Here is an 11,368-nt window from a genome sequence, read left to right on the forward strand (position 1 = left end):
AAGTAGCTTTTCTCATGATTGCATACACCTGGCTATGAAGTTCAAAGCTCAATGAGGTTACAAAACCAAAAAAAGTGCTTTAGTAAGTCAGTAAAAAGTAGGTAGGAGTATTTAAAACAAGAAAATGATAAGGGTGCCCATACTTATGCACCTGTCAAATTTTGTTTGAATGCAGATAGCACATTTTCTGTTAGTACAATAAACCTCATTTCAAGGCAGAAACATTACTGTGTCCAACAGTTATTACATATATCAAACTGAAATAGTTGTTGCAAAAACACCAATTTTTCTAAAACATTAAGCTTAAGATTAATAGGGGTGCCCAAACTTTTTCATATAACTGTATATATACACTGCTCAAAAAAATAAAGGGAACACTCAAATAACACATCCTAGATCTGAATGAATGAAATATTCTCATTGAATACTTTGTTCTGTACAAAGATGAATGTGCTGACAACAAAATCACACCAAAATCATCAATGGAAATCAAATTTATTAACCAATGGAGGCCTGGATTTGGAGTCACCCCCAAAATTAAAGTGGAAAAACACACTACAGGCTGATCCAACTTTGATGTAATGTCCTTAAAACAAGTCACAATGAGGCTCAGTATTGTGTGTGGCCTCCACGTGCCTGTATGACCTCCCTACAACGCCTGGGCATGCTCCTGATGAGGTTGCGGATGGTCTCCTGTGGGATCTCCTCCCAGACCTGGACTAAAGCATCCGCTAACTCCTGGACAGTCTGTGGTGCAACGTGACGTTGGTGGATGGAGCGAGACATGATGTCCCAGATGTGCTCAATCGGATTCAGGTCTGGGGAACGGGCGGGCCAGTCCATAGCTTCAATGCTTTCATCTTGCAGGAACAGCTGCCACACTCCAGCCACATGAGGTCTGGCATTGTCCTGCATTAGGAGGAACCAAGGCCCAACCGCACCAGCATATGGGCTCACAAGGGGTCTGAGGATCTCATCTCGGTACCTAATGGCAGTCAGGCTACCTCTGGCGAGCATATGGAGGGCAGCTGTGGGGCCCTCCAAAGAAATGCCACCCCACACCATTACTGACCCACTGCCAAACCGGTCATGCTGAAGGATGTTGCAGGCAGCAGATCACTCTCCACGGCGTCTCCAGACTCTGTCACGTCTGTCACATGTGCTCAGTGTGAACCTGCTTTCATCTGTGAAGAGCACAGGGCGCCAGTGGCGACTTTGCCAATCTTGGTGTTCTGTGGCTAATGCCAAGCGTCCTGCACGGTGTTGGGCTGTTAGCACAACTCCATCTGTGGACATCGGGCCCTCATACCACCCTCATGCAGTCGGTTTCTATCCGTTTGTGCAGACACATGCACATTTGTGGCCAGCTGGAGGTCATTTTGCAGGGCTCTGGCTGTGCTCCTCCTGTTCCACCTTGCACAAAGGCGGAGGTAGCGGTCCTGCTGCTGGATTGTTGCACTCCTACGGCCCCCTCCACGTCTCCTGGTGTACTGGCCTGTCTCCTGGTAGCGCCTCCAGCCTCTGGACACTAATCTGACAGACACAGCAAACCTTCTTGCCACAGCTCGCATTGATGTGCCATCCTGGATGAGCTGCACTACCTGAGCAACTTCTGTGGGTTGTAGGGTCCGTCTCATGCTACCACGAGTGTGAAAGCACAAGCAACATTCAAAAGTGACCAAGACATCAGCCAGAAAGCATTGGTACTGAGATGTGGTCTGTGGTCCCCACCTGCAGAGCCGATCCTTTATTGAGGGTGTCTTGATAATTGCCAATAATTTCCATCTATTGTCTCTTCCATTTGCACAACAGCATGTGAAATTGATTGTCAATCAGTGTTGCTTCCTAAGTGGACAGTTTGATTTCACAGAAGTTTGATTTACTTGGAGTTATATTCTTTTGTTTAAGTGTTCCCTTTATTTTTTTGAGCAGTGTATATATATATATATATATACATATATATATATATATATATATATATATATATATATATATATATATATATATACATATGTGTGTCCTCATGATATAAAGAGACTTACATAGCCAAGGTCCAAGAACTCAGCCTTGTTAGCGGAGCTGAGAAACGCAGAACATGTCACCAGATGGACCTAACACACGGAAAAAGAAATGCTCAAAGAAATACCTGCAGAAAGTCCATTTAAGCCACCCGCAAATACAGCAAAAAAATAAATAAAAATTACAATAATTAATTAATATTTCCTGTTTGATATAAATAATAAAATGTTTTCCAACTTTTTTAGATCCCTTGTGTTTCAATTCCTCACTATTCTGCTTGCAGTCAGTGAATGGAAACATTCTTGTTTTCATTCAGAGGCTCTAAATCTGCCTTAAACATGTACAGCAGTCAGAGAAGAATCACATGACTTAAGGCGCCCCTGCCTCATAATGCCTTTCACATTACATGGTATTGCACAGAGACTATCATAATTTGTATAAAAGCTGAGGCAGGGAATAGAGCAGTCATTTTATGGTGAATCTGGATAGTGAAAAGCCATCACAGCTTAACAATCGAGATAGGAAAAGAAAGCCATAAAACACTGAAAAACTGTACCAATAGAGTGTGACAGCACACAGTGAAGAAGATTACTGCGTCAGGAAAATAGAAAGAACAGATTTAACAAATAAATAGAGAGTCTGATATCCTGGAGCATGGAGGGACACAGACCTGGCAACAACTGCTTGCTGTTCAATCACACTTGTGCATCTTTTCAGGGCATTTGGAGGTTTTTAAGCATTTTTGATTAGAGGCAAATTGAATTTCCTGACCAAATTTGTTGAAGCTGTCAAATATAAAATTTCAAAAGATTCACTCATCATTAGATATCCGATCTCCAAAATGGTAAAAGACCTTATAACTACCTGTGGTGCAATACGCTACTGGTTTTAGATACCGTTTGGTTCAGATGTTGTGGATAACATTGAGCTTTAGGCTTTGTTCACACGCTGCAAAAACGCAAGTGTGAACATAGCCTTATTCTACTGACTACAACTGCTCAACTATATGCTTATATTAGTGATGTATTGTCTACCATATTGTAGCACTATTTTATATTTGTACTATTGCATTTTTGTATTTTTCACATTCAGATGAAGGGTAATAATTACTCTGAATAGTTGTTACATTAAATCATCCAGCGCTGTTTCATGGATCTGAGTACAAAGTTTCAAATATAAACTCTAATGATAATAACAGTGCAGATCCATTTTTCTAGATCCACATTTGCATAGGAAGTGGTCGGCCGACCTGGACCCATCCCCCTCCACACAATGCGTCGTACCATCTGCTCCCCACTACATTATCTTTCAAAGGGGAGCGCCACAATTTTGAGGAATGTGTGTGCATGACATATAATGAGTGAAGGAGTGGTCTCTTACCTGTAAGGTGGGTAGAAGGGAGGCCAGATGGGAGAGCTGATCCTTAAAGGCTTTCTCCTTCTCTTGATATTGGCTTCATACATGGGACAAAAAAGACGATTTATTACCAGTAAAGCATAACAGATCTTCCTGCTGGACTAGTTTCTGCATAAAGTTGCCAGTACAGCTTATGTGACGCCTCTTCTCGGAAGCCCTTTTGTTTTACCCTGGGTGTTGGGGGACTCAGAGTCGGGTCCTGTGATGGAGAGATGGGGTGCAGCCGTGGCTCGGACCTGCTCCGTGCCCAGGGCCGTCATATTAAAAAGGATGGTGTGGGCTTATCCGGGTTGAGTGGCTGATTTACGACTACGCCACCTGTGGCACCTGGTGAAAGCCACCAGCGCCGCTGCAGTCCGCTGAGGCATGGTGTTATGGCGGCTAAAGTTCTTACTACTCCCCACAGGCGGAGCAAGGCCTCAGGGCAGAGGGACAGGAGGATGGGGGTAGTAATAGAGGAGAACGGGCGCCACGTCGTGCGGAGTAGCGCAGAATAAGCAGTCCGGAGGCCATAGGGTGAACTTCCAAGGCTTTACTCACTTTAGAGATGGCAGAAGGAATGCGACTCCCTGCTCCCCGCAGAGTCCTGCGGTCACCAGGGACAGGGGTCCGACAACCTCCGAGTAAGTCCAGCATTCCGTTGGGACCCTACACCAGAGTGTTCCTGAACTACAGACCGAATCCTTTCCTGTCCGTGTGTTTGCAAATAGGCCGGGACTCCCTCTGAGCTCCTCTCAGAACAAGGGCACGGGTAGCAGCTCCGCTCCGTCCGGTACCCGGTGGGATCCTCTGGGCCTACCGGGCTTTCCCGACCAGGACTTGGAGTAGCAAAGTCGGGTGTCGGGGGCCGGTACCCCTCTTGCAGCCGGACTCCCTCTGAATATATCAGCATGGCGAGGACAGGTGGCGTACACCGCTCCGTCTGCATCCTGCCTGGGATCCATTTGCTATGGAGCCACACTCTTAAGCTCCTGGCCTTCTTGGTCCTGGTCCTTGGCCGGGTTGAGACATTCCTGGTCTACAACCTGCCCCTCGACCCAAGGCCAGGGTACGAGGGCTGTGTCCCTTACCGATGCAGGCCCACACAGGATCTGCGCTCCAGGAGGGAGGTCACAGTTACACACAGTATTTGACAGCACAGAAGAACCAAGACCAAAGATGGCTTTTTATTAAATATGAAATTTAAAGTGTAACTAACTTGTAAGTCCTCCACCCTCACCCACTAACTGGTTCCCCTAAATCTTGGTTCCCCAGTCTCCCTGTAATCAGGGGAGCAGCACCTAGTGCATACTAGCCCCCTCTGGTGGAGAAGTGTGGTGTTGGATGCAAAGGGTGGGTCACGACTATCACACTGTTCTTACCTCAGAGGAGGAACACTACACTCCATTAAAGAAGTGCAGCATCCCTGTGGCGGTCGAACCCTCAGGGGCGCCACACTTAGATAGCCGTTGAATGAATGTACATTTGTGTGGCAGATTTACACAAGTACAGCTGAGCGTGCGTCTGTTCTTAGTTGGGAGATACTCTACTCTTCCTTCCCCGACATCTGGTGTCGAAGGAGAGTTTTGATTCGTTTTAGAAAGTCTACTGGTCCTACCAAAGTTGTCAGGTTTGGATGACTTTCCTATAAAGCTCATGACTTTCTTAAAGCATTATTCCCATCTTGGCAAGTTAATACCTAACCACAGGATAGCTGATAACTTGCTGATGGCTAAGGGGTATGACCGCTAGAACTCACACCGTACTTATCAGGGCCTTAAAACTAATCAAAGCTTTGAATTGTGCTGTTAGCCGCCAAGCGCTGGACTCCTATTCCCGCCATCTCTGCTGTCTTCAGCAGCAAAACATCGGATCGCACTCAGGCCTATGGGGCCGTGCACATGTCACTTTTTTTTGTCCGACCGCTGCATGCTTGGATCACACCTGACCATGCAAGTCAATGAGTCTGTGGAAACCATCGGACTGCACTCGGATGACAACTGAGTGCAGTCCGATTTCCATGGACTGACACAATGGAGAAGATGGTGACATTTTTTTCTCCATCTTGTCATCCAAGAGAATCAGATCACACTATGATCAAACTCTGAGCAGAGTGTGATTAGCATAATTGACCCAATACTCTCGGATCAGAGAATACAAGGTTGTCTGCACCTTCCCTTAAAGAACACAATGGATGTAGAGAATATACACTGCTCAAAAAAATAAAGGGAACACTCAAATACCACATCCTAGAGCTGCATGAATGAAATATTCTCATTGAAAACTTTATTCTGTACAAAGTTGGATGTGCTGACATCAAAATCACCCAAAATTATCAATGGAAATCAAATTTATTAACCAATGGAGGCTTGAATTTGGAGTCACCCCCAAAATTAAAGTGGAAAAACACACTACAGGCTGATCCAACTTTGATGTAATGTCCTTAAAACAAGTCACAATGAGGCTCAGTATTGTGTGTGGCCTCCACGTGCCTGTATGGCCTCCCTACAACGCCTGAGCATGCTCCTGATGAGGTTGCGGATGGTCTCCTGTGGGGTCTCCTCTCAGACCTGGACTAAAGCATCCACCAACTCCTGGACAGTCTGTGGTGCAACGTGACGATGGTGGATGGAGTGAGACATGATGTCCCAGATGTGCTCAATCGGATTCAGGTCCGGGGAACAGGCGCGCCAGTCCATAGCTTCAATGTCTTCATCTTGCAGGAACTGCTGACACTCCAGCCACATGAGGTCTGGCATTGTCCTGCATTAGGAGGAACCAAGGGCCAACCGCACCAGCATATGGTCTCACAAGGGGTCTGAGGATCTCATCTCGGTACCTAATGGCAGTCAGGCTACCGCTGGTGAGCACATGGAGGGCTGTGCGGCCCTCCAAAGAAATGCCACCCCACACCATTATTGACCCACTGCCAAACCGGTCATGCTGAAGGATGTTGCAGGCAGCAGATCGCTCTCCACGGCGTCTCCAGACTCTGTCACGTCTGTCACATGTGCTTAGTGTGAACCTGCTTTCAACTGTGAAGAGCACAGGGCGCCAGTGGCGACTTTGCCAATCCTGGTGTTCTGTGGCAAATGCCAAGCGTCCTACACGGTGTTTGGCTGTGAGCACAACCCCCATCTGTGGACGTCGGGCCCTCATACCACCCTCATGCAGTCGGTTTCTAACCGTTTGTGCAGACACATGCACATTTGTGGCCAGCTGGAGGTCATTTTGCAGGGCTCTGGCAGTGCTCCTCCTGTTCCTCCTTGCACAAAGGCGGAGGTAGCGGTCCTGCTTCTGGGTTGTTGCCCTCCTACGGCCCCCACCACGTCTCCTGGTATACTGGTCTGTCTCCTGGTAGTGCCTCCAGCCTCTGGACACAACGCTGACAGACACAGCAAACCTTCTTGCCACAGCTCGCATTGATGTGCCATCCTGGGTGAGCTGCACTACCTGAGCAACTTCTGTGGGTTGTAGACTCCGTCTCATGTGACCACGAGTGTGAAAGCACAACCAACATTCAAAAGTGACCAAAACATCAGCCAGAAAGCATAGGTACTGAGATGTGGTCTGTGGTCCCCACCTGCAGAACCACTCCTTTATTGAGGTTGTCTTGATAATTGACAATAATTTCCATCTATTGTCTATTCCATTTGCACAACAGCATGTGAAATTGATTGTCAATCAGTGTTGCTTCCTAAGTGGACAGTTTGATTTCACAGAAGTTTGATTTACTTGGAGTTATATTCTGTTGTTTAAGTGTTCCCTTTATTTTTTGAGCAGTGTACATGGACTTGTAAGAACCAAGGTGTGGTTAGTGCTGGTTATTTGGTGGCTCTGGGGAAAAAAATTCTGTTACTCCTTCAGCTCAAGTTCTCACCACTGTACGGCTTTCAGAAGGATCTTCTTGCGCTCTGCCAGTTTCTCCTGTGAAAATTACAACGGATAAAAGGAGTGAAACACTAAAAACTATGAGATTTCACTTTGCTAAAAGGTTTATTATTTTCTGGTAATATTATCAGAACAAGGCGCTGCTCAGACGCATATGATTTCAGTCAGTGTGCACACGGACAGAGCACTAACCAATACAGTAAGTCAATGTGCCAAAGAGAAATGAAGTTTTTAAAGGAGGATTTTACAACTGAAAGTAATGCTCTGGCGGTAAAGGTCTTACAACAACAATAAGTATGAAAAGTATCATGTATTAATCTGATCCAGCGACATACCATCAATGGTGGCAGGCCACAGGGCTGCTATGGGGCCTATAAGCCAGGGGGCCCCGCTGCACCGGGCCCATTGCCCGCCAGCAAGTTCAACTGTATCCTAGATGCCGATACAGTTGAAAGCAACGATGGAGGAGGGAGCCGTCAGCTGACGATTCCTACCCCATCATTCTTCCATGGACTGACGTCTCAGCCCAGCGGGCGCGATGACATCACTACATGGCATCTGCGGTGCTGAGATGTGCTGGACTTCAGAACACTCGCTGCAGAGACTGGAGCAGCGGGGTAACGAGGAGGAGAGGTAAGTATTGTATTTTTTTTTTAATCAATGAGTAAATTGTGGTGGCCAAAATATTGTATGGATGACTATGGGGAGCACAGTATACTGTATGGAGGACTATTGGGAGTGCATTATACTATATGGAGGACTATGGGGAGGGCATTATACTATATGGAGAACTATGGGGAGTGCATTCTACTATAACTATATGGAGGACTATGGGGAGTGCATTTAACTATATGGAGGACTATGAGGGGTACAGTATACTTTATGGAGGACTATGGGGAGTGCATTTAACTATATGGAGGACTATGGGGAGTGCATTATACTATATGGAGGACTATGGGGAGTGCATTATATTATATGGAGGACTATGGGGAGTACATTATACTATATGGAGAACTATGGGGAGTGCATTATACTATATGGAGGACTATGAGGAGCGCATTATACTATATGGAGGACTATGGAGTACAGTATACTATATGGAGGATTATGGGGTGCAGTATACAATATGGATGGCTATGTGGCCTATTATATTATATGGAAGGCTATGTGGGAGACATAATATTTGGAGGGCTATGGGGGCCATTGTAATATTTGAACAGCTAGGTATGTGGGAGTCTTTATACTTTATGGATGGCTGTATGAGGTTCATTATACTGTATGCAAGCAATTATACAGTGTGAAGGTTTGTGTGGGGTCCATCATGCTGTGTGGAGGGCTGTGTGGGGTCCATTATACAGTGTGGTGAGGTGTGGGGGCCATTATACTGTATGTAGACCCATTATACAGTACTGTATGGAGGGCTGTGTGGGGGTCACAGTTGGGGGATCATACTGTATTGGGGTCACCATACTTTGCCTTGGGAGTTGAGGTGGGGTACAGTAGGATCATCATACTGTGCATGTGGAGGCTAATGTTGAGAAATTCACCATGGGGATATCATACAGTGTTTGGGGGGCACTTTTGTTGGCATCACACTTTATGGAAGCAATGAAAGAAGAATTTGGGGCTTCAGTAGGAGGAAAATTACTTTGTAAAGACTGCAAAGTTGTGAAATATACCGAATATTTTTTTTGTTGGGGGTGGGGGGGGGGGGGCAAATTAGAACTTCTGCTATGGGGCCCATGATTTCTATCTACGCCCCTGATCTGATGTGCCAGGGCTGAGACAGCTCAAATTAGCCTTGAAATGGATCAGGGACGTCATTGTACTGGGAATGTGTCTCGACTCCAATGCATTTCCAGGCTAAATTGCATATAGCTTGATTTTCTCAGCGTTGGGACTTTGGATTACTACAAGACAGTTATTATAGTGCCAGACCGCTAGGGTCAGGAGTTACATCCTCCTGCCAAATGGTGTCTGATCTGCAGGCAGGAGGTTATAGAGCAGTAAGAACGGATCTGACTGATAGACATTTTTGGAGGAAAAAATTCAGTAAAGCTTGCATTTTATTCACTGAAATCCCTGGTGTTAATATGTATATGAGTCTAGTGGGCAGTGCTACTAGTGATTGACAGTCCTTCCTGTATATCTGCCTGCAGAGACAGCTGTCAATCACTAGTTGGACCGCCCACTGGACTCTTACAATACAATCACCAGAGATTTCAATGAATAAAATACAAGTTATTCTGATCTTTTCCAACAAATCTATATATAATTCTGCTCAGCTTCTCCTTCTCTATACCGTGATGTCCAGAGATCGGATTACATGTACAACAGGGACAGGTACAATGGGACATGAGCGTATCAAAAAAGTCATCCGATTTTCATCTGGAAAAAAATGGACAATTTTTCATCCGTATGGCACCTGTTTTTATACATCAACAGTTATTAAAACTTACAATACATTTTCCTCTGTTAATAATGTCAACATATCCATAAAAAATCAGATGCTATACGGATGATCTATATGGGGATGCAATTTTTTTCCTGCACCCATAGACTTGAATAGGCGAGTTTCATCCAAAATACAGAAGAGACTAGTGCATGCTTCAAATTTTTTCACATGGACTTTTGGTCTGTGAAGAAAAAAAAACATTCATCTAAACAACCCTATTGAATAACATTGGTCGAAGTGCTGGTGATTTTTTTTTCACGGTCAAATAATGTTGTGTGAACGCAGCCTGAAACGGATTCAGCAGTCAGGGAATAGAGATTAGAGAGAGATTCCTACAGAAGGATCCAATGTCAGCTCTGGACTGCCACCTAGTGGCTACTTATAAGAACAACTACAACTCCTATCTGAGTTGCCTGTTCCCAGGGTACCTGCATGCTGCTGAACAGGGTATTGATTGATGTCTCTTCCTCATCTGCGCTGTTCCGCACCTCTTCAATCATGGCTTTCAGTAGGATAATTGCTTCTCGGGTAGATGTCTGCAGCTCCTTCACGGTCTGTACAAACATCCAAAATTGTATCACAAGTAGCAGCCGCCATTAATTTTGTGCAGAAATTACCAATCAATTTATACATTTTCAAATTCAATTAGCAGTAACACCACATCATCATGTGGTTTTTGGACACATCTTGGCCTCTTGGTGGCCACTACTTTGGACCAGTGCCCTAATGCAGATCTGTCAATCCATGTAGCACAAATTTCCCCATAAATAACAATGCTGGAGCATCTTTCTTTGCGATTTTTCAATGTGAAGTTCCTTTGTTATTCCTCCTGGAAATGTATGAAAAAATTGACAATGTGGGTGTTATTCCCCTTGTCAATAAAGTCTGACCCCACGTATTCTAAAAGTTCTAAAACTGTTAGCACTGAGTGAGCAAAGCCAGTGGTGCCACTATACGGGGTTCAGAGGAAACTTTTGCACCTGGGCCCCTGTGCCGGAGTGGCCTAAAGGCATTTTTCTACTTAAAGGGGATTTCCGGCCTTAGGCTAGAAGTCTGCATTCACTCTATGTGATTGCAGACTTGTGAAAAATCATATCTGCGGGCTGTGAGGATTCTCTGTTGTTGGCGCCAGGAGCGGCAGGCGCGTGACCCTAGGTACGTGATTTGCGTGACAATGAGAAAAATATTCAACTCATCAACATAGGATTCCCATGTAATTCGGAGCACGGAGGGCGTCTATGCCAGAAAGCAATGAGTAGCAAGAAAAGGAAATCCAGCTTCACAAACTTTTTTTTTTTTTTAATTGTATATTTTTTAATTAGTGAATAATAGTAATCCAGTGGAAAATCCAGTGGATCAAATCACTATATAAATGCACCAGCAATGGTCAGTCATTATCATGACTAAGGGTGTTATACACCTGAAATGTGTAGATCTATACTATGCCTTCTCCATGTTCCTTCTATTCTTCTGACCATGATGTCCTTCTCCAGTGATTTCTCTCTTCATATGATGTATCCAAAGTAGACAAGTCGTAGCTTGGTGATCCTTGCTTCTAGTGACTTGTCTGGCTTCATTTGTTCCCAAATTGATTTGTTTGTTCTTCTT

General features: G+C 45.0%; 1 protein-coding gene across 1 annotated transcript in view; it reads right to left on the minus strand.

Moving 5' to 3' along the window:
• RNF207 (ring finger protein 207) overlaps positions 1-11,368 on the minus strand; it is a 73,345-nt gene that overhangs the window by 13,218 nt on the left and 48,759 nt on the right. Inside the window, exons 7-10 of the mRNA XM_073657867.1 lie at positions 10,189-10,314; positions 7,295-7,341; positions 3,400-3,472; positions 2,043-2,111 (exon numbers count right to left, since the gene is read on the minus strand). Coding sequence (XP_073513968.1) covers positions 2,043-2,111; positions 3,400-3,472; positions 7,295-7,341; positions 10,189-10,314 — 315 coding nt within the window. The remainder of the gene's footprint in view (positions 1-2,042; positions 2,112-3,399; positions 3,473-7,294; positions 7,342-10,188; positions 10,315-11,368) is intronic.

Source organism: Phyllobates terribilis, unplaced genomic scaffold, assembly GCF_046119375.1.
Source record: "Phyllobates terribilis strain yellow unplaced genomic scaffold, ASM4611937v1 Scaffold_12__6_contigs__length_324123572, whole genome shotgun sequence".
Classification (NCBI taxonomy): Eukaryota; Metazoa; Chordata; class Amphibia; order Anura; family Dendrobatidae; genus Phyllobates; species Phyllobates terribilis.